The sequence below is a fragment of the Macrotis lagotis genome, chromosome 3 (genome assembly GCF_037893015.1).
Source record: "Macrotis lagotis isolate mMagLag1 chromosome 3, bilby.v1.9.chrom.fasta, whole genome shotgun sequence".
Classification (NCBI taxonomy): domain Eukaryota; kingdom Metazoa; phylum Chordata; class Mammalia; order Peramelemorphia; family Peramelidae; genus Macrotis; species Macrotis lagotis.
In genome coordinates this window covers 300,453,820-300,479,089 of record NC_133660.1, presented here as the reverse complement: position 1 = coordinate 300,479,089, position 25,270 = coordinate 300,453,820, and the positions used below count along the sequence as shown (strand labels likewise).

The window sequence follows — 25,270 nt, the reverse complement described above, 5'->3', positions numbered from 1 at the left end:
GCATATAGTTTGCTTCCTTATCTCTTTTAATAATATCTATTTTAACAGATATTTGGTCTGAGATAAGGATTCTACCCCTTACGTTTTTCAGTTCAGCTGAAAAAAAAGTAGATTTTGCTCCAACCTTGTACTTTATTCTATATGAATCTCTCTACTTCAAATGAGTTCCTTGTAAGCAGCATATTGTAGGATTCTGGTTTTTATTCTACCTGACATTGGATTAAATTTTAAGGGAGAGTTTGTCCCATTCACATTCAAAGTTGTAATTACTTAGTCTTTATTGTCCTCCATGGTATTTTCCCTCTGCATGTATTTTCCTCCTTTTTATATTTTATCCATATTCCTGAAGTATTTTGTTTCTGAATACCACCACCTAAAATGTGTTTGCACTCCTATATTCAACCCCCCTCCCCTTTCTTTCTCCTTTCTCTTTACCCCATCTTACTTCCCTTCCTTCTGTTAGTTCCCTCTTTCCTCCCCCCTCCCTTGTTCCCCTTTTAATACATGAAAGGTAAGATATTTTTAAATCTAAATGAGTGTATGAATATTTACTTTAAGCCAAATATGATGAGTGTAAGATTCAGGTTGGTTCTTACCTCCTCTTTTCTTTCCTTCTATCACAATACGTCCTTTGTACCTCTTAATATAATGAGATTTACCCCATTCAGTCTCCTCTATCCTCTTGTCTCTATATCATCCCCCTTTTTAAGGAAGCATTGCTTTTAAATCCTTCTATCTGAGTCACAGAAACATTATGAGTATACATCACTTCAAGCTAATTATATTGTCTCTAATAGAATTACAATTCTCAAGAATCATTAGAGTCTTTCTCACAGGTAGAATTATAGACAATTTCATCTTATTGGATAGCAGTGTATTTTTTCCATTTACCCTCTTTCTGTTTACCTGTTCATATTACTCTTGAGTCCCTATTCGAAGTCCAAATTTTCTATTAAGCTCTGGTCTTTTCATCAGGAAAAGTTAGCAGTCTCATAGTTCCTTAAATGTCCATCTTTTCCGCTGGAACAGAAGGTTTAGTTTTGCTGGATAGTGAGTCATTCACTGCATTCCAAGCTCCCTTGATTTTCAGAATATTGCATTTCAGGTCTTTTGATCCCATAATGTCAATTTAGCCAGATCATGTATAATCCTTACTGTGGCTCTTTGGTATCTAAACCATTTTTTTCTGGTTGCTTGCAAGATTTTCTCTTTTATATGATAGTTCGGGAATTTGGCCACAATATTCATTACTGCATTAATTTTGGGATCCCTATCCAGAAGGGATAGATGTATTCTTTCAATAACTATTTTGCCTGGTGGTTCGATCATAACAGGGCAATTTTCTATCACTAAATCCTGTAATATTCAGTCCAGGATTCTGCTTTTCTCTTCAGTCTATTCCAAGAGATCAATGATTCTTAAGTTGTCTCTTCTACTTGTATTCTCTAAGTCAGTATTTTTTCCATTGAGGTAGTTTGCATCTTCTTCTATTTTTACATTTTTTTTGTTTTGTTTAACAGATTGCTTTTGGTTTCATGAAGTCATTAGATTCCACAGAATACCTTCTTTTTTTCCAAAGAATTTTCTTCATTTACCTTTTGAAACTCTTTTTACAAATGGTCAATTCTGTTTTTGAAAGTTATTTCCATTTGACCAATTGACATTCTGAGAGAATTATTTTCTTTTTGCATTTTTCCAATTGTATTTTTCAAAAATTTGTTTTTCTTCTTGAAGGGTATTAATATTCTCTCTGAAATTTTCCAGTTGATTTTTAATCTCCTTCCTGATTTCTTCAAAGAAGTCTTTCTGGGCTGGAAACCAAATCATATTCTCCTCAGAGATTCTAGATCACTCTGAGTTAGGATCTTTACAAAGCAGCTATTCTTCTATAAACTAATCTGCCACTGGCCTTTCTGCATTGATCTGAGATCTTGCATTGAGGGAGGGGTTGATCCACAGAACTTTATTGTTCAGATCCCTAGAAGCTTTGCTCATTGGGTTTAATAACTCCAAATGTGCCAGCCAGTAAGGGGTGCTACAGGTTTTGCTCAGTAGGAGTTACTAAAGGATTTCTATGGAGTATTTGTGACTGACTTGAGGCCCTTTCCCTTGTCCTGGAGGGTGGGGGGGCATTGCTGGATACTTTCATCCTTGAACAATGAGAGCTAATCCCTGGGGCAGGGCAGTTACTCTCCCTATTCAGCTGAGGGAGCTCTGCTCCTCCAGCCTGAGCCTGGCTGGTGTTGGGTGGGGGGTGTTTCTATGTTACTATATTCTGGGAAGAAGGTCCAGCTGAAATGAAGGTATGGAGTCTGAGGTCATCCAGACCAGAGGAGCCCAGTGGATTTATGTCTGCAGCTCTCCACTCTGGAACTCTCCCCCCAGCCCTGCCAGAGCAACCCAGACCTTCAGTCCCACAATTGATGCCTCCTTGTCCAGTGGGATCTGATCTTCAATTAATCTTGCTCTCTCCCTGCTCCTCCCCTCCCCCCCAGCTCTCTGCTCTCTTTCTCCAGTCACCCTCCCTGAAGATAAACCCTGAGGCTGATATTCTTTTCCTAGTTTCTTTTTCTTGGTTTTTTTGATGGAATTTCTGTTAAAAGGCTTGTTTCACGTTAAATCACAGTGCCTGGCTTCTCTCTGCCATCATGGCCAGTATTTTCCTCTTAAAGTTAATGTTTCACTGACTTTTTCTTCAGTTTGAATACAAATTGCTCTTCATCTTCTGCCTCTACTATTTTCCTTGGTGACCTCATTAATTTTTATGATTTTGAATAAAATGATATTTTTTCCAGAACTTGCCTCTTTTTTTGGTCAGGAAAAATGGGGTTAAGTGATTCACCCAAGTCACACAGCTACGTAATTATTAAGTGTCTGAGGTCAGATTTGAACATTGACTCTCCTAACTCCAGAACCCATGCTCTATCTACTGCACCACTAGCTGCCCCTGGACTTGCCTCTTGCTCATCCTCCATTATCACTTACATATTAAGTGTTTATCAGACATCTCAGACTGAACTTTCTGTAGTTATCTTAATCTAAACATAAGGGAAACTAATCTAATTATTATCTACCTCTAAACTCTCTCCTCATCCTATGTTAACAGGTAGTGTCAAAATATTAACAATCTCTCATTCATTAGACTCCAAAATGGACTTCTTTCTCATTTTCTCCTCCATCATTCACTTCCAATATCCAAACAGTTCCTAGGTTTTGTCATTTTTACTTCCTAAAGTCTCCTGTGTATGTCCCCTCCTTTACTTTTCCATTGCAATATTCATAGTACAGTCCTTCATTAACTCTTCCCAAGAGTTTGGTTTCCTATACAAATAATGTTCTGACAAAATTAATCTCTCAATTTGATTTCCTAAAACTCACGTTTAACTTTATGATCTTCTGATGCAATGTTTAAATTTTATCTCTGGAATTATTTAGAAAACATGTACAAGGGGCAGCTTGGTGATGCACTGGATTGAGTACAGGCCGTGTAGTCAGGAGCACCTGAGTTCAAATCCAGCCTCAGACACCTAGCTGTGTGGTCTTGGGCAAGCCACTTAACCCCATTGCCTTGGAAACAAAAAAGAAAACAAGTATGAAATCTGCTCTTTAATGTTAAAAGAGCTTTATAACTTAGTCCCTTCCTACCTTCCCAGTCTTTTTTTACTCTATTCCACTCTAAACAATCTACTTCAGTGACATTGTCTTCTTTTCTAATCTTCATTGATAACATTCCTTCAACATGAAGAATTAACATAAATTGCCATTCATGCCTAGAAATCTCTCTGCCATTATCTCTGTCTCCTAGATTATCTGGATTCCTAAAAGTCTCATCAATGTTTGCATTTTCTGCCAGAAATTTCTCCTGGGTCTCTATAATTTTATTTCATTTCTCTGATGTTAGCCCAAGTAAATTCTCTAAATGTTTTAATATAATTATTTTTCTGTTATTAAACTCATTGTGATGAGAGCTTGATAAAATGGAGAATACTTTTTTATTTTCTTTGTATTTTCAAAGCTTAATAAAATGGCTGGCACAAACAAAATATTAATACTTGTTAGTTGACTGTGTGAGTACATGTGTACCCAGTACTCAGCACATTTAAACTCCTTAATTTCAGATTTATTTTCATGCTGCTCATAGGTTTATATTCCTCTCTGCTTTCTGTTTTTAACATCTGATTCTCCAAAAGTGTTTTTTCTGTCTCTCTTTATAATCATTTCTTTTAATCAATATCATCTAATATAATTTTTTTGCTGAAAAGTTCCAATAATTCTTCCCAATCCTATCCTTCCTGTTGTTTATACTTAAAATTTCCAGGACATATTTGAAATTTCCATTTTGACATTTTTTTCATATCTCAAAGTCAATCTGTCTCAAATAGAGTATATTATTCAATTCAAAAAACCTTCATTCTTATCACTTTGTTGTTTTTTTCATAAAGGTTCATTCATTTCTGGTTTTTCTCTAGTTTTTCTTATTACATTTCCTCTCAAACTCATATATTCATTTGATAACTATAAAATGTATATACAATCTTTGAAATACTTCTGAATTCATTATGTTTCATTGGAACAAGCAGAGGAAATGCACTATTCACAATATATTTGTACTCTTTAAATACCATCCTAACAAGTCTTTAGTCTCCTTAGACCATTCTGTGGCAAAATACATATAATCTACTGTACTTACTTAACCAAAGAGATCCCTCCTCTGCTATGATATTATTGTATCACTTTTGCTTATAGTGTTTCAGGGACTCCTTATCACCTTCTTAGCAAAGTTTAAATTCCAAAATGTTTAAGAACTCATGCAATTCTGCATACTCCTTCCTTTCTATAATTGGCTCAGAGTTCTCCCCTACTACACATCTGCTGTGAGATTAGCAATGAAATATTAAAGATTCACATATCAATTCACTTTCCATTCCTTTCAGCTTCAATATTCTGTGGTAGAAGGATATGGAAAAATGGAAAGGAGAAGAAAGATTGATTTTCTTTTGTTTTTTGTTTATTTTGATTTTACAAGGCAATGGGGTTCAGGGACACACAGCTAGATAATTGTTAAGTGTCTGGGGCCGGATTGGAATTCAGTTCCTCTTGACTCCAGGTCTGTGAAACCTAACTGCATCAGAAAGACTGATTTTTCCTAAATAGTTAAGAATTGTCACTTAATTGCCTTAATTAATGTATGTCATTGGTCATGTTTGGAAGAATAAATAAGGAACAGTCTAGGCAATTCCAATGATTGCTGATCCACATAAAGAAGAAGAAAAAAACAAATAACTGACACAGATTAAAGTAGACTTGAGATAAATGCATCAGCCAATACACTATTCTATGAATTTAAAAAATACTTGGAAAATGTAGAGGTCTGATATCTTCTCTGCTTGTTCTTGTGAATTCCCTGACCTCAAAAGTATTGGTGTTAAATTAATACAACCAGGAATCACCACAGTAGAATAATTGAAGTAGGGGAAAAAAAAGCAGCCATGTGATAGTATAAGAAGTATCTTGAATGGTGTTTTACCTCTACTAGTCTAGGAATAATTACAATATTCAAGAAGGAGGAGAAATGTGATTATTCCTCTTCCTCTTCAGACTAACTCTTTTATGTTCTGTACAAAGGAAGATTGAAAGTTTAAAAATCAGATACTTTTTTAGCAGTTATTTTTCCTCTGTGCACATTCATGATTTTGAAGGAATAATTTCTTCTGTGGAAGAAAAAGAGTGATATCAGAACCATCACCACATTTTCTTTGGTTTGTCCCAATCTCTAACTTATAGCTTTTAACCATAGGGTAATTTCATTAGAATTTCATTTTGAGTGATTGAATTGAGATTGCTTATGAAATGATGATAATTGTTATCATGGTGATGATGACGCAATGTTACTTATATGATGCAATATACATAATTAATATCTGTGATAGACTTTCAACTCAGTTCTAATACCAAACCCAGAGTTACAAATCCAGCATCCATTATACATTTTATGGATTTGTGGGATAATTAGAGTTCCCTACCTTCTAATAAAATTTTTAAAATGTAAAGATTTTCTTTTGAAAGGACACATTTATATTAATCAGAGGGGAAAAAAGGGACACAGGCAATTATTTCTTGAATTTCTTTTATTCAAAGACAGCAGAAAGCAAGGAAGGACAGATTGGAAAATGTTTCTCTTTAATTTTTTTTATTTCAACACCATTCTTTGACTTTATATTCTGGACAAAACATACTGTCTTATATAAACCCTTTCTCTTACTGGTCAGTTCCTAATTAAACATTTCTTTTAAGGATCTCTGCTAGTCATTTTTACTCATTTACTTAAATCAAACCTCTGCTCTTTTGGTTTGAATTTCTATTCCTAACAAGAACCTGTAGATTTATGTAGGTCTACCTCATTCTCTTCTCAAATTCTGAACTCCTTTATATGTTAATGTTCATCATTAGAATGGCTTTTTGAAGGCATGGACTATATTTGTTTTTACTTGGATTTTTATTATTTATTCTTTGCACCATGTCTGAAAAAAGAATTTGTGTTAGATAAATACTTGTGGATTTGACTGAACTGGTTATCCATAAAAGAAAAACTTTGGTAACTTCACATTTGAGATAGAGCCAGGACCTATGTCACATTTGACTTATTTGCCATTATTAGAATAGGAAAATATTCTGGATAAAGGATAATGAATCATGAAAGAGAAGAAACAAAGATAGATTTGTCTTTCTTTTCATTCTTTCCATTGTATACTAATTATGAAGTGATTAAATTATATATGACCTTTCACCAAAAACCAATAGTTGTACAAAGTTTTCATCAGGATGCATCACTGAATTTTCTAGATGCACTTGATGATTTTTTCAAAAAGAAGAATGCTCATCAATCTATGTTTAGTACACAACACCCAGTAATGAAAGACACAAAGATGAAAAAATAAAATTAATAAACATGTTTTAATTAAATGTCATGACCTTTTCTACCACCCTTCTGAGTGGCATTCTTTATCTCTGAATATCTCAGTTTGTAGATAAGAAGGTTCATTATGGGTCCAATTGGAGTGTAAAACATGGAAACTCTTTATCATTTTTGCTGACACTTGAAGGTTAAATTTAAATGCACAGAAATATGGGGTACAAACAACCATTACATAGGAATGAGAAATGGAGAGGGCTTTGTAAAGACCTTCTGATGAGAGTTTTCTAATGCAAAATTATTGAACAAATTAGACGCCACCAAGAAAAGAAAGTAATAGAAAGTAATTTACACCATCATAGTAGAATTAGCTATGACTACATATCAGCAATACATGTGTCGATAGTAACCAGTTTGAAGAGGGGTTTGACATCATATATATATATATATATATATATATATATATATATATATATATATATATAATATATAGTGATCTATTTGATAAGGGCTCCAAAATGTTAACCTAGCAAACATAAATACCTGGTCAATGTCAATCAAAAAGATGTTACATCTATGTCACTGTGATCATGCAGCAGAATGGTTTACAGCTGACAGCAGTAATCAAAGTCCATGAACTCTAAGATAGATAACTCAGAAACATCTAGGATGTGAACAATGAAAGCTAAGTCAAATACTTAATAAAGAATATGATTTTTTTAGCACTTCTGGCACTTATTAACTCAGGGACTACTGTGGATGTATATACTAGATCCACTAATAAGTGACATTGAAAATCATACATATGTTCCACACAAGATGGCGGGGAGAAGCTTAACATTCTCCTGGCCTTACCTCAAAAATAAATTGAATCAAGGCTCTGAACAAATTTTAGATTTTCAGAACCCAAAAAAATGAACAAAGGGGAATATCTAATAGGAAGGCCTGTCATGAGGTAGTTGAGGTGGGGTGGAGCATGAGACCCAGGAGGCAGAGTGAGGCATGGAATTACCTGAGAACCATGGAAGGGGGAGCAGAAGTATTTCTGGTTTCTGGGGAGACTGGGAGAACTCCTGTGTGGTTGCCCACCATACCCAACTCGACTGCTCTGGAAATCAGCCTGAACCCAAATCTTGGTTTTCCCAGAGGTGTCCGTGGCTTACCTGTGGGAAGGCTGGTCTTGCTCTAGTACATATAAAGAAACAACTGCATGTGTTTGAAACTTTACCCAAAGTCCTGTTGTGAATATCAGGACTTCCTCACCTCTGACTCTCTGGCAATGCAATTCTAGTCCTGTTGGTTTAGCCCAGTAATTTAGTTGTGGTGAGAATCAACCAGATTCAGTCCCAGGCCAGGGGACTGAGTCTTTGACATTCACATCACAGGCAGTACAGAGTAAGTTTCTGGTGTTCCTTATGGATTGGTCCACTGAGCAATCCCCTGGGGTTCCTAACCCCAATAAGCAAGTCATCTAGACCTCTCAGCATTGAAGGTTTGCAAACCAATGCATCACCCAAAATAACACTCTAGGGAAGGGTAATCCCTCAAAAGCAGGGTCATTTGAATGCTGCATGGAATAGCGGTGCTAGCTGGGAAAGAAAGATAGGAAGGCTGCTATATATATATATATATATATATATATATATATATATATATATATATATATATATATGCATATATACATATTATATGTGTGTGTCTATGTGTGTATCCATATATAAATAGATGCATAGATAGATAGATATCCTTGTGTTTATATACATATATGCGTACACACATGCACACATACAATTCAAAGGAGAAAATGAATTGGTCTCCAGCCCAGAAAGACTTTTTAGAAGAGATCAGAAAGGACTTTAAATTAATAATGGAAAAATCAGGGATAGAAGTTTAAGAGACAATTAACACTATGCAAGAGAAAATTATCATCTTACAACAACAATGACAGAGGAAATGAAATTCTTTGCAAATTCATTTGAAGAAATGCAAAAAGAAAATTATTCCCTCAAAAAAAAAAATTGGGCAAATGCCAAAAAAATCCTTTCAAAGTAGATTTGGTGAAATGTATATGAAGAAGCAAAAACTAAATGTAGAAAAGTCCTTGCTCATAAATAGATTAGGCCTTGTGAATCTTAATGATTTCATGAGATGCTCACAATCTATTGAAAATGAAAAACTAGGAGAAAAGGAGAAATACTACATTGGTACAACTACTCACCTGGAAAACAGATCCTAAAGAGACAATTTAAGAATCATGGGCTAATTCAAAACTTTGATAAAAAAAAAAAGGAACAAATCTATTTTTCAAAATATAGTTAAGGAGAACTACCATGATTCCCTGGAACCAGAGGACAAAACAGTCATTGAAAGAATTCATAGATCCCCTACCAAAAAGGAATTTCAAACTGAAAACATTAAGGAATGCTTTGGCCAAACTCCAAAATTATCAGATCAAGAACTGTCTGAACCTTATTCTTAAAAAAATTGGCCCAAAGAAGGATTAATTTTCACATGTAATTTATCTTTCCTTATAAGTTTTAGGATGGGAATGGATAGGGAGAGAAGAGACTGAAAGAAGGGAGGGAAGGAAGAAGGTGAAAAAGAAAAAAAGAAAAGAAAATGGAAGTGATAGAAAGAAGGGGGCAAACCCATTGAGCAATGCAATATTCTGAAGCAAAATGCTGGGGAAGAAGTTTAAGGTGCAAGTCGGGAAAAAATAAACATGAGGAGAGATAGTGTGGATGGTAAAAAAGAGTTACCAATTATAACTGTGAATGTGAATGGGATGAACTCTCCCACAAAATGGAAGCATATATCAGAGTAGATTCAAAACCAGAATTCTTCAATATGCTGCTTTCAAGAAATACATTTGAAGCAGAGAGATATACCTAAATGAAAAGTAAAAGGCTGGAGAAGTATATATTATGCTTTATTGAAGTAGAAAATCAGCAAGAGCAATTTTATCTCAGGAAAAAAGGTGTTGCAAAAATTCTCATATAAAGAGATAAGATAGGAAATCATATCCTCTTAAAAGTTACCATAGACTATAAAATTGCATTAAATCCACATTCTTAGAGAAGCTATCAGAGTTAAAGGAACACATAAACAGTAAAATTCTGTCACCTTCTCTCAGTAAGGGATCAAGCAAACCTTAACATAAACAAGAAGAAACAAATAGATTAATAGAATTTTAGAAAACTTTATATAATAGAACTCTGGAAAAAATGATTGGGGATGGCAAGGAATATATAATTATTTTTCTATTAAACATGGCACCTACACTAAAATGGGCCATGTATTAGGGCATGCAAACTTAATTAAAACTTTCAAAATAAATCCTTAACTCAGACAAAGAAGTTGCAGAAATGGATCTCATTAAAAAGATAAGGAAGAAAACATCATCTTTCTTACAGGTGCTATAGATAGTGAAATAATTCCAATACTAAAAATGTATACAACAAATGGAATAGTATGTAAATTTTAGAGGATGAGTTACAGGAAGACACCGAGACCTTAACTCTACTCATGGGGGATGTCAACCTCCCTTTCTAAGAATTAGATAAATCTAATAAACAAGAAGAAACTTAAGGAGGAGAATAGAATATTAGAAAACATATATAATAGATTTCTGGAGAAAATTGATGGGGGTGACAATTAGGAATATATTACTTTTTTCCCTCTTGTACATGGTATCTATACTAAAACTGACCATATGTTAGGGTATAGAAACCTTATATTTAGATACAGAAAAGCAGAAATATTCAATGTACCGCTTTCAGATCATGATGCAATAAATGTCATGGACAATAAAGGAGAAATAGGAAAAAAACAAATTGGAAACTAAATAAACTTATCTTAAAGAATGAGTGGATCAAATAACAAACCGTACAAAGTATTATTAATTTCCACCCAGACAATGACAATAATGAGACAAAATACTGAAATTTGTGGTATACACCCAAAGCATTTATTGGGGGACATTTATATCTCTAAATTCTAATATGGATAAAATAGAAAAAGAGGGGTTTAATGAGTGAAGCATTCAACCAAAAAATTGGAGAATAAATTAAAATTCCCTAATTAAATACAGAATGAGAAATTATAGGTGAAATTAACAAAACTAATGGCAAAAATTATTGAACTAATAATTAAACAAAGTGGATTTTATGAAAAAGCCAATAAAATATATAAATGTTTGCTCAACTAGATAAAAAAAGAAAGAAGAAAGTCAAATTGCTACTATTAAAAATGAAAAAAGTGAATTCACCGCCAATGAGAAAATAATAGTAATAATTTGAAACCATTTTGCCAAATTTTATGCCAATAAATTTGATGTTCTAAGTGAAGTTACAGAATAATTACAAAAATATAAATTCCCCAGATAAAAGAAGAGAAAATTAAAAAGTTAAATAACCCAATCTAAGAAAAAGAAATTCAACAAGTCATCAATGAACTTCATAAGAAAAATAATATTCAGGGCCAGATGGATTCACAAATGAATTCTATCAATCATTCAAGGAGCAATTACTTCTTATTCTATTTAAACTTTTTGAAAAGTAGGTGAATAAGAAATTCTGTCAAATTCTTATTATGACACCAATCTGGTACTGATACCTAAGCCATGAAAGGTCAAAAGAGAGAAAGAAAATCAAACACCAATTTCCATAATGAACCTGTAGTGGACAAATTTAAATGAAATATTAGCAAAATGATTACAGCAAGGTACCACTTGAATAATACACCACCATCATGCATTTATAACAAGAATGCAGGGTTGGTTCAATATAAGTAAAACTATCAGAATAATTGACAATATCAATAACAAACCTAACAGAAAAACATAATTATCCCAAAAAATGATGAAAGAGATATAGACAAAATATAGCACCTATTCCTACTAAAGACAGTAGAGAGCATAGGAATACATCAATGTTTTTTTTTTATGAAAATGATAAGAAGTATCTATATGAAACCATCAACAAGGATTCTATGTAATGGGGATAAGCTAAAAGTCTTCCCTAAAATAATCAGGGGTGACATGATGCTGTCCATTATCGTGATTATTATTCAATATTGTTTTAGAAACATTAATTTGGAAAAAAGAGAAGAAAAAGAAATTGAAGGAATTTGAAAAAACCTTCACTCTTTGCAGATGATATGACAATATACTAAGACAACCCAAGAAAATAATCTTAAAAACTACTGGAAATGATTAGTAACTTTAGCAAAGTCACAGGATCTAAAATAAATGCATATAAATCCTCAGTATTTCTATATATTATTAACAATATACAACAGCAAGAGATAATAACAAGAGACAACCTAAAATATTTGGGAGTCTACTTGCCAAGGCAGGCACAGAACCTCTCTGAAAACAAGTATGAAACACTTCTCACAAAGATAAAAGCAGATGTATATAACTGAGGAAATATCAATGGCTCATAGATAGTCTGAGCTATTATAATAAAAATATATATAAATATATAAATGTATATATATATAAAATATATAAAAATATATATAAATAAAATTACTTATTCTGTGCCTTACCAATCAAATTTCCAAAAAATTATTTAAGCACAAGAAAAAGTAATAATTAAATTCATATGCAAGAATATTAAGGGAATTAATGAAAAAAATACAAAGGTAGAAAAACTAGCCATAACAAATGTAAAATGATATAACATTAGACATGAAGATTGTCTTGGTACTACTCTCTAAGATCAGTAGAATACATTAGGTGCAAATGAGATAGAAAGAACCTACTATAGTATCTTAATGCTTGATAAACCCAAGGATTTCAACTTCAAGTATAAAAACTCACTCTTCAATTAAAAAAAATCAGCTGGGAAACCTGGCAGACTGTATAGCAGAAACTAAGAACAGAACAATAACTCACATCTTATACCAGGATAAGGTCAAAATTGGCGCCGTATTTAGGAATCAGTGGTAATATTATAAACCAATTAGGAGAACAAGAAGTAGTTTTCCAGTTACTATGGAAAGGGAAGAAGTTTATGACCAAGAAGAGATAGTGAATGTTATAAAAAAACAAAGTGAGGGCAGCTAGGTGGCACAGTGGATAAAGCACCGACATTGGAGTCAGAAGTACCTGGGTTCAAATCCGGTCTCAGACATTTAATAATTACCTAGCTGTGTGGCCTTGAACAAGCCACTTAACCCCATTTGCCTTGCAAAAAAAAAAAAAAAAAAAAACTAAAAAAAACAAAGTGGATATATTTGATTCCCTTTAATTATAAAGTTTTTGACAGCTAAAAGCAATGAAACCAAGACTAAAATGAAGGAAGAAAATTGGAAAAGAATTTTTACAACTAGTCATTCTGGGAAAGGAAGCATTTCTAAAATATACAGAGAATGGGTCAAACATTAAAACAAAAAACAAGTGATTAAACAATTGATAAATGGTCAAAGGATATGGAAAGGCAATTCTGAGAGAGAAATCAAAGTTATCTATACACATTTGTAAAATTGATCTAAATATTTATGGATTAGATAAATGCACAATAAAGTATCCCTGTGGTACCACCTCATACCACACCGATTATATAAAAGACCTAGAAAACATAAACGGAGATGTGGAAAATCTGGAACTTTAATGCATTATTGGTGGAGTGGTGAACTGATCCAGTTTTTCTTGATTTCAATTTTTAATTATGCTCAAAAGGCAATAAAAATGTGTATATCCTTTGATCCCGCAATACCGCTAATGGGTCTATACCCTAAAGGCATCATGAAAAAGAGTAATGCCATTTTGTAGTGGCAAAGAATTGGAAATTGAAGGGATGACCATCAATTAGGTTGTGAGTGGACTAATTGTGGTATATGAATATCATGGAACACTGCTGTTCTATAAGAAAACATGAGGGACAGGATTTCAGAAAAGCCTTGAAAAACTTGCATGAATTCATGTCAAATAAAATGAGCAGAAATAAGAGATCATTGTGCATGTTAACAGCAACATGGGGTGAGGAATAACCATGATGGACTTGTTCATTTCTGGAGTACATTAATAAAAGAGAAGTTTAATTAACTTAACATAGAGAATGTCATCCATAGTAGAAAGGAACTCTGGAGTTTAAATCAAGACTAAAGCTTATTATCTTCAATATTTAAAAGTTCAATTAAGGATTAGTAATTTTGTTATCTGTAATGTTTTCTTTCTTCCTATTGATTTCTTCTCTCACAACACTTTCAATTTCAATCATTGTTTAGCATGGTTTCAAATGTAAAGCCTTTAGCATATTGCCTTCTCTGAGGGGGGAGGGAGAGAAGAGAAGGACAAATCTGTAAAACTCAAAATCCTTCATAAAAAAAGAAAAGACTAGCATAAATTAGCTTCATATGCAGTTTTAAAAACTAATGAGATATTTATATAATAAATATAAGATGCATATACAAATAAAGACACATATATGCATATGGAAATATATCAATTATAGTCACATATAAATATCTTTATATATTTATTTACAGGATGTTTTCAGAAGGGCTACCTGTCCTTAACCCTTTATTCCTTCCTTCTTTCCTTCTTTTATTCCTTCCAACCTCCACATATCTATCTAGTCTTAAATGAACCTTTTCTATCCAACAAATCTGGCCTCCTTGCAGGCTCTCAAAACAGATACTCCATAGCTCAGTTCTGGGCATCTTTTGTAAATGTTCTCCCTTCTCATATTTTCCTCTTAACTTTCTTATATTCCTTCAAATCACAAGTAAAATCACTTCTCCTAAAGGAAGAATTTCCCAAAACCTTCTCTTAATTATTTGTTATTTAATCTTATGCAGAACTTGTTTTTAGATGTATCTTTGCTTATGTTCTCCATTTCATTGTGAGATTACTTAGATGGTAATATCTTGTATTTACTTTTGTTTCCTCCTTGTTTATTTCATTGCTTAGAATAAAGTAGGAGCTAAAAAAGTTTATTGCCTTGAAAAAGTATTTTTTTTCTTTCCTGGAAAATATAAGGAGCAGACTAAGACCCATTTATTCCTCTCCTACCCTTGACCCTGTGGATAAAAATAAAATGTTTATTTCTCCAAGATACTTAAAATATCACAACATAGAAAAGGATTAGTCTTGAAATCAGTTAACAACATTATAAATATCCTTCCTGTTAACCTGGATAGATATTTCTGAGATTATCTCTTTCCTTTTGCAACATAACTAACAGATATTAGTAGGCACTGACTTATGTTAAAGGCCCTAAAAGCAAGATGCATGCTTCTAAAAAGAGTTGCTGGAAGATATCAGAGAGAAAGAAAAGGAATGAGACAAACCAACAGTTGGACAATATTGATTGTTGAAGAAGAAATAAAAATACAGAGTGGTTTTTAGATGGGGGAAGCTGAAGACAATGAAAGGAAAATTGAAGAATGCACAGTTTTACCTAAGATTAGCCTTGTCCCTAAGCATTATTGACTTTTTTCAAGGAAAATTATCTTAGATTTGATAGAGTTAATTGATAATAGGTGAAAAAGGCAGATTGCCAATCTCTGCCAGTGAGACACAATTTACATTTATTAAATGTCCGCTCTGTACAAGCATGATATAGATATTACAGAGGACAATCGCTTTCAATCGCAAGCTAACTGCATTTTATGGAGGATAGCATGATTTTTTAAAACATAATGAAAGAGAGTAACATATTGAAACAGCCTCCCATGAAAAAGCCTGCAACTCTTGATTCCTCTTTCACACAGGATTAGGGTTATTCCCACTGAATGGCTGAAAAATAAGAAGATCCTAAAAGTTAGTACATATTGCAACTAAAACAAGGAGGAAAGGGATAGTAGTTGCTTTTTCTTGGTTATGTTTTTTCAGACAGGATGAAAGCTAACATTTGGCATGGCCACCACGAACTAAATAATCCATTGATCCAAGAGGGTCTTCCATTTCTTGTTCTCACTTTTACATTGTGGCCTTGAGAAATGAAGGAAGGGTATTTGTCATTTTCTGTTTCATTTGATCTCATTTTCTAGATCTAAGGAGTAACCTCTATTCAATATGGATGTTTTAGTGAAAATAACATATGAATCAGAAATCAAGTAAGGTATTACATTGAGCCCATTTAGCAGGGAAGAGCTTGGAAGCAAGGGTGACTGGTATTTAAGTCTATCAAAGAGATTGAATTTGAAATTAGGAATGTGTGTTATATAACAACTGAGCTTATGCAGGAGACTACTTTCATTACCCCTTCAAGAAATAAATATTAATGATAAATATTTCTTCAATTACTTTTATATCTCTTCATTAATTCAATCTAATGCCTAACGTTAAAATAAAACTTGAGTGGATGTGAGTGAGACCAGTTAAATGAGATAGAGTCAATAGCTTCAGGAAAACACAACAGTGAAAATCTCACTAAGGCTTTGGAAGAATCTTGGAAAAGGCAAAAAATGTAACATTTCATTTCTTGGTATTCAGGATCTCAGTAGTCAGGTACTGGTCATAGCTGAAAATTTTATGATAGAAATGCTTATGTCTTAATTAAATAGATATAACATTTAAAAAATTACACAGTGATATTCATCTTTTTATTTAAATAAGAAAAACAATTTTCTACACCACACCTTTCTCATTGCATTCTTCATTTCTGCATTTCTAAGTGTATATATAAGAGGGTTCAACATAGGTGCAATCACAGCGTAAAACACTGAGAACTCTTTGTCATTATCTACAGCATTGGGAGGTGGGATATAGGTGGAGATGGCCGGTACAAAAAACAAAACAACCACCATGATATGGGAAACACAGGTGGAGAGAGCTTTACGCCGACCTTCAGATGAATTGTTCCTAAGATTATATAATATGATGATATAAGATGCCACCAAAACAAGAAAGGTTGCTAAGGCAACCATCCCAGTGTTGGCAATGACTAAAATACTAGCAACATGTGTGTCTGTGCAGGCAAGTTTTATGAGGGCTTTTGAGTCACACATATAGTGATCTATTTGATTAGGTCCACAGAAAGGTAACCTGAGGATCAAGAATAGCTGAGCCACAGAGTGCCAAAATGCCACCAGCCATGCAAGTATGATCAGCATGTTACATCTCTGCCTGTTAACAATTATCATGTAATGTAAGGGTTTACAGATGGCAACATAGCGATCAAATGCCATTAACACCAGAATGAACATCTCCACACCTCCCAGAAAGTGAAAAGCAAACAGCTGAGTCATGCAGTAATTGTAAGAGATAGTGTTATCTGAGTCAATTAAGTCACTGATCATTCTAGGAGCTGTGGTGGAAGTAAAGCATGGATCAATGATGGACAAGTGCCAAAGAAAGTAGTACATGGGTTGCTGTATCAGATGGCTGTATGTGATGGTGATGAAGACAACAAAGTTCCCTAGAAAGATTGATAAGTAACACACTGTGAAAATGGCAAAACATGTTACCTTCATTTCTTCCTTCATAAGAAGTCCCAAAAGTATAAATTTAGTGGCATTATTATGGTTTTCCATAGATTGACAATTCCTGTCCAGATGTTTAATCAATCTAAAAATATAAAGTAACATGATAAAGTCTAGGTAATATCACATACATAATTTTTGGGAAATTGAAATCAAATCTTTGTACATTACTACTGCAACTCAATTTGTTCTTCAATTTGACTTTGTTTTTCAAACACTTCTTAAAAAGAAGATTAAAGAAACTCAATATTCTCCATGCCATGTAAAAGTTTCTCAAATTCATTGTCCTTTCAAGAGTTCCTTTTTAACAATAAAATGTATTGATAGCTTTAGGTTCAAAAAAAGACATCAGTTTTAGAGATAACAATTGTCTAAGAATAATTAGATGGTATTTTAAACTTAATAGAGCCATTTGCCTCAAAAATGTATATGAGAGAAGTAAACCACAATCTATAAAACATTATATTTATTTAACAGAAAACAATTTTAGAATGTACTTTACTCATGTTAGCCTAATTAGCCATATATTTTTCCCACTCATCAATGTGCCTATGAATGAGGTGAAAGTGTTTGTAAAGGGTAACGGGGCAAGAAAATTTGAGAAATAGTTGTATTCCTCTCCCAACATCATTAAAGAGCTTTGAAAATTTAATATAACAATGCTATGATATTAGAGGTAATATACATAAATATATACAGAAACAATAAAATTTAGATATTTCTGATAGCAGAAAGATACTAAGTATAAGAAGGATATACTGGATACCCGGGAGAGATTTCAGGGTTTTATTGGTGTTGGATAGGAACAAATAAATCTGTAATTTTATGAATTTTTTAAGCACTTAGCAACATTATTCTTAAGAGTTCTCAAGTGTTTCCTGACATCCAAAGGTTTTCCAGCAAAAATCCACCCCCTAAACAAGGAAAAATACAACACTCAAAACAGGACAAATAAATATATGGAAATCAAATCAAATGGGAAACAGCTCAAATTATACTGCATTATATAAAACTCATGATAACCATTAAAAAATTTGATTCTTACCTGAGGAAGGACTGTTAATAGATTTTGACCTATGTGGTCCAAAACAGTGATTAAATGTTTGTCCAAAAGGTGCTTCCTCAATTGGAAGGAAGGTAATATTTTTATAGTGATACTTCCTCTTTTGGATGGAAAGTTGGGTTAAAGTTCTGTAGACAGCCCTTCTCCATTTAGAGCAATGTCCTGAAAAATATCAAGTCATCATTTGGAAACTCTGTCTCCTCTTTATTCTTTACAAGAAAATAAGTGTCCAGGAATGACTTTCTGTGAATTACCTAAATTTAAAGGTAGAGTAGAGGCTTGCAAGAGGGGCCCCAAGAGGATTTTCAAAACAGTCCAACATATAGACGATGATCAACCACAAGCAAATTTTACTGCATAGGGAAATCACTTAAGTCTTTTAATTTTCAGTGATAATTAGACTGCTTCATTAGTACAAACATCAACTAGTAGAAATTCTTTTTTCTTTAGCTCCCTTCTGTTTCTGTGTAGCATTGTGTCTGCTCAAAGATGTATTGACTGAATATGGAAACTGCACAAAACTGATGCCTCCAATATCTGAGTGAATTTTAAAAAGATGTGAAACCTGAGAAAACATTAAGAAGTTCTCTCGAAAATCTCCACCTGTCATTTTCTTCTCCCCCTTCATTTTCTCAATTTTTTTCCCTCTGTCTTTTTCCATTCTCTCCCTATCTCTCCTCTTTTCCTTTGATCCCTCCTCTTCCTCCTTCATCTCTTCCTCTCTCTGTCTCTTCTCTTTGTCTGTTTCCAAGTCTTTCTCCTTTTCACACCCACACCCACACCCACAGACACACACACACACAAACACACAAACAAAACCAGACACATGAAAGAAAGAGTGACAAAGACAGAGACAGAGAATCAGAAAAAAATACTGAAATATATCCCCAAAGAGGATATAGTGTGCTAATTTTCCTGCCTATCCTGCAGTTAAACCTGCATTTCCTTGGCAATACGCCTATCTCTCCAAGCAGATATTGCCATATATCCTATTTTAAACAATTTTCTTTTCTCTATTTACATTTATTCACATCATAATCTTTTCTATAACCATAGACACTTCTATCTATTAATGATACAAATTGCTTTCATATTTTCAAATATACCATATAATTTTCCCTATTTCAAATGCATCATTTCTTTTTGAATTTTGTTTAACTCTATTTGAATTTCCCAAGAACAACTAAACATGCCCTGCACAATTAGTTGCTTTTGCCTTAAACTAATATTTTTTGTAAATTCCCCTATCCCCCAAAGCATTTCCAAATTACGACATTTTCACTGTCTGTCTCTTGATTCTTTATTCTTTCTAATCATCTCCCTATGATAATTGGCCAATTCTTGTCAATTCTATACTCTCTACATCTTTTTCATCAGCTTACATTTTCCTACACAGAGCACAGAAAACCAATTATTAAATTTTCATCTCTTGCCTAAAAGGGTACAGTAGCCTTAAATGAACATTAGAGTATACTCTCCTGTATATAATCTACTCTTCACTCAGCAGCCAATATGCTACTCCAAAGCATAATTTTCATAATACCATTGTTTTGACCAAAAAACTTTTAATGATTTCCTATTGATTTTAAAAATATGATAAATCTAATAAGAAATTGCTCATCTGACTTTTAAAGACCATGTCAGGTTTACTTTTGCTATTTTATTATATTGAATATATATATATACATATATATATATATGTATATATATATTAGACCTCATATTTCATCATTCATGATGATCTCTAGTAAAACGATACTTTTTTCTGGACTAAGTAAACTCAAACCTCCTTGATCACTTCCTCAACGGTATCAGACATCTCAAATTGAACTTTCTGTAGACAACTAAAGGGAAGGCAACTAAAACTAAACTCAATATTTCTCCCTCTAAACTCTCTCCTCATGTTAAAATTCTTAATAATGTCAAGCATATGAATGGTCTCTCAAGCACTCAGTTCCAACATGGACATCATTCTGCACTTCTCTATCCACCCCAAATGTTCAATATTCAATTCATTTCTAAGTTCTTTGATTTTTAGTTTTCCAAAATCTCTTGTAGGTATATTCTACTTTCCTCTTACATTATTAATATAATAGTAAAGTCCTTCATTAACTCTTCTCTGGATAATTGAGATAGCATTTTCGTTGTTTTCCCTCACACAAATATTATTTTTCTCAAATCCATCTATTAATTTGATTTGCCTTAAAACACTTTTATTCATTTTAAATAAATTCTAATTAAATCTCTATCATGCTTCAGAAAAAAAAAGAATTCTTCCCTTTGATGTTTAAAGAATTTTATATCCTAGTTCTTTTTATCCCAGCTAAATACTCTGATTCCTTGGCACTGTGTTTTTTTCCTATTCTTCCCAGAGGTCACTCCATCAACATTGAGAATATTCATAAATTTCCATTCATGCCTAAAAATATCTCTGCCCTTATCTCTCGCTCCTAGATTTTCTGGATTACTAAAAGTCACATCAATTTCTGTACTTTCTGCAAGAAATTTCTCCTAGGTCTCCTTTTATTACTGCCATTTCTCTTTCAACCTACTGTAACCCAAATTTATTCTCTAAATATCTTACTTTAAGATAGTTATTTATCTATTGTTTCCCTCATTTGAATGAGGGTTTTGTGAAATGAAGAATTTTTACTTTTCTTTGAATCTTCAAAACTTAAGAAAATGACTGGCACATAATTAAAGACTTAATGCATGCTAGTTCAAATGAGTGAGTGCATCTTGCAACCAGTCAATACTGTTAAACTACTTGCTCTCAGTTTTTTCTTTATGCTATTCATAGGTTTAGATTCTCTTCTGAATTCTCTTTCTCCTAATTTGAGCTTTTCAGTTTTTTTCCCTTCTCTTGAAAGAAATTTTGTCATTATTATCTAATATCCTGGTTTGAATTATAACTTTTTTTTTTATTACTGACAAGTCCAAGAATTTCTTCCCAATTCTATGCTGTCATGTGTAGGTTATACCTAAAATTTCCAGGGCATAATTTCAATTTACCTTTTGACATGCCATTGGCATCTCATAGTCAACCTGCCCAAAATAGAAAATTTTATTCTATCCCAAAGAAATCATTCTTATTGCTTTGGTTTTTGTTTTATTTTTTTGGAATTTTCATTCATTTTTTTGTTTTTTTTAGCCTATTTTTCTTAATGATTTTTCTCTCATACCTCTCACATACGAAAAATAAGTGAGAAATATACATGTAATCTTTGACATTCCCATGCATGAAATTTCTTTTACTGAGATTCATCCATCAGAGTATAGGTATTATTTGCAATATAAATGGATTCATTCAATAGCATCCCAATAAGTTTTTGGTCAATTACATCATCCTTACAATCTGCTGTTCATTAGCAAAGGAAGCTTTCCTGTGTTATGATATTGTAACATTTATTGCTTATAGTGTTTCAATGATTCCTTATCACCTATTTAGCAAAGTTCAAATTCCAAATGTTTAAAGAACACATGCAATTCTGTGTGATGCATCTTTTCTAGAATTAGTTCACATTTCTCCCCACTATAGACTTTGTTATGAAACTAGTAATGAATATTAAACATTCATAAATCAATTCACTCCCCACTCCTTTTAGCTTATCTTGTTTGTGGTAGAAGGTTATAGAAAAAATGGAAAGGAGAAGAAAGAATGTTTTTACCAAAAAGGGAAAGATATATATCTTAATTTATTATATGACATTGGTCATATTTGTGTAAAATAAATAAGGAACAGTCTCTAGTCAATTCCAAAGGCAACTCACCCATATAAAGATAGAGAAAACTTCACTGATACAGATAAAATTGAATTGAAAGTAAATGAGTCAGTCAATCTTCTATTATAGGAAAATGAGAAAATTCTTGGAGAATACTTAATAGAGATTTCTTTTCTTTCCTGCTCCTTATTGTGAATTCCATCCCCCTCAAAAGTCTTGCTGTTTATTAAATGCAAAAACAAAAGCACTGTAGTAGAATAATACAAGTAAGGGGGAAAAGGAGGTTTCTCTTGTTCTAAGACGAACAATGACTGATATTGTGCCCCTATTAGTCAAAAGATAACAACAGTGTTCAAGTAGGACAAGAAATGATTTGAATATTCCTTGATTTTTTTCATTATAGGATCTCTTTCCAGAAGCAATCGATGTATTATTTCAATAACTATTTCAGCCTTTGGTTCCATTATATCAAGGACAGCTTTCCATCACTAAATTCTGTTATATTAAGTCCAGTCTTTTTTTTCTCTTCAATGTATTCAAAAGACCAATAATTTGCAGGTTGTCCCTTCTTGATCTATGCTCATGGACAGTGATTTTGCTGATGAAGTATTTTACATTTTCTTTTTTTTTTTCAATTTTATGGCTTTTGTTTAATAGACTCTTACTGTCTCATAAAGTCATTAGTTTCCACAGGCTCCATTTTTTTTTAGAAATCAATTTTCTTCATTTACTTTTAGCAATACATTTTCCAATTGGTTAATTCTTTTTGAAAGAGTTTTCCATTTGACCAAATGATGTTTTGAGAGCCTTACTTTTGTTTTGTATTTTTATAATTGCATTTTCCAAGGAATTGCTTTCTTATTGCAAGGTGTTAATTTTCTCTCCCAAATTTTCCAGTTTATTTTTAAACTCCTTTCTGATTTCTTCAAGGAAGTCTTTTTGTTCTTCTGATCAGATCATATTCTCCTCAGAGGTTCTAGGTCTCTTTCAGTTAGTGTCTCTTCCTTCTAAGAATTTTCTATGGACCCTCCATTCTACTGGCCTTTCTTCATTTTCCTAAGACCCTGTTTTGGGGAGGAGTTGATTCATAGAGGTTTGGTGTTAAGATCCCTAGATACTGGGTTTAGTAAATCCAAGTGGACCAGGCAGTATGTTGTGTTGGTTGTTTTCTCTGGAGTGTCTGGGACCTTGATTTGAGGCCCTCTCCCTTGGGCTGCAGGGGGTGCTTGAATTTGCTAAATGCTTTTATCTTTGAACAATGGTGGGCTTTGCCCTAGGGCAAGGTAATTACTGTATTCCCATGTGAAGGATCTCTGCTGCTCACACCTGAGCCTGGGGCAGAGGTGTGCTCTACTTGTATTTGTTCTGGGAAGAATCATGAGCTGAAATGAAATTAGGGATTCTGAGTTACTCCAGACTAGAGGAGCCCATGGATCAATGTCTGCAACTCTCCTGCAGTAAAACTCATCCTCCAGCTCTGCCAGTAAGTTCCAGACTGTCAGTGCCACAGTCAATGCCTCTGTTCCCCATGTTGGCTCACACCTGTGCAGTTGAACAGGCAATTCCTGCTCTCAGGCTTTCACTCTGGCACTGATCAGGCTAGTCCTGCTCTAAGGCTCTCATTCAGTCCTGTGCTCCCAGCAGAGTCTGCTTTCTGTGCCATGCTGATGCATGATCCCAGAAGACAAACCTTGAGATAGATGTTCTTCTCCTAGGTTCTCTTTCTGCATTTTGTGAATTGGAATTCTATTAAGAAGTTTGTTTCATAGTATATATATAAGGGAAAATCAGGAGACAAGCACAGGGCCTGTCTTCTCTCCACCATCTTGAATGGAAGTCAAATTGCTTGTTTGATGACCATGATGCAATAAAACTCAAGGGCAATAAAGAAGAGATAGACATAAAACAAATTGGAAACTAAGTAACCTAATTTCAGAGAATGAATGGATATACTAATAAATCATAGAAAGTATTATTGATTTCAACCCAGACAATGATAATAATGAGACAATATACTGAACATTATGTGATTTATCCAAAGACTTTATTAGGGGGCATTTATATCTCTAAATGCGAATATGAATCAAATAGAGAAAGAGAAGATTAATGAAATGAGCATACATCTAAAATTGAAGAATAAATTAAAATTCCCTAATAAAATACTGACTGAGAAATTGTAAAAATTATAGGTTAAATTAAGAAAATCAAAGTCAAAAATAAACTAATAACAAAGTAGATTTTATGAGAAATCTGGAAAAATAGGTAAACTTTTGGTTAACTTGGTAAAAAAGTAAAAGAAAGAAAATTGCTAGTATTAAAAATGAAAAGGATGAATTTCTCAACAATAAGATGAAAACAGTAATAATCTGAAACCTTTTAGCCAAATTTTATGTCAATAAATTTGATAATCTAAGTGATGTAATATAATAATTACAAAAATATAAATTCCCAAGAATAAAAGAAGAGAAAAATAAAAATTTAATTAACCCAGTATCTGAAAAATAAATTGAACACTTCAAACTTCCTAACAAAATAATATCCAGGGTCAGATAGATTCTCAAGTGAATTCTATTAATCATTCCAGGAACAATTGGTTCTAATTCTATCTAAACTTTTTGAAAAATAGGTGAATAAGGAATTCTGCCAAATTCCTTCTATTGCACCAATCTGGTGTTGATACCTAAACCAGGAAGCATCAAAACAGAAAAATAATATCAAACACAAATTACCTTAATGAATCTGGCATGCAACAAATTTAAAGGAAATATTAGGAAAGTAATTACATCAAGTTATCACTAGAATAATACACCACCATCAAGCAGGATTTATACCCAGATTGAAAGGTCAGTTCAGTATAAGTCTATCAGAATAACTGAACAAACTTAAGAGAAAATATGATTATCTTAGAAGATGTTGAAAAAGTTTTAGATAAAATACAGCACCCTTTCTGATTAAAGACACTAGAGAGAATAGGAATAAGTCAATTTATTTCTTAAAATGATAAACAGAATCTATCGAAAATCACCAACAAAAATATAATTAATGTGGATAAGCTAGAAGCTTTCCCTAAAGAGATCAGGGGTGACACAAGGCTGTCCATTATTATCACTCTTATTCAACATTATATTTGAAATATTA

At 33.0% G+C, this 25,270-nt stretch overlaps 1 protein-coding gene across 1 annotated transcript; it reads right to left on the bottom strand.

The window, feature by feature from the left end:
• Positions 1 to 16,468: 16,468 nt before the first annotated feature.
• Positions 16,469 to 17,398, bottom strand: LOC141516968 (olfactory receptor 4P4-like). Its single transcript, XM_074227917.1, has one exon. It carries the CDS (start codon positions 17,396 to 17,398, stop codon positions 16,469 to 16,471), a length of 930 nt encoding a protein of 309 aa, XP_074084018.1.
• Positions 17,399 to 25,270: the final 7,872 nt, after the last annotated feature.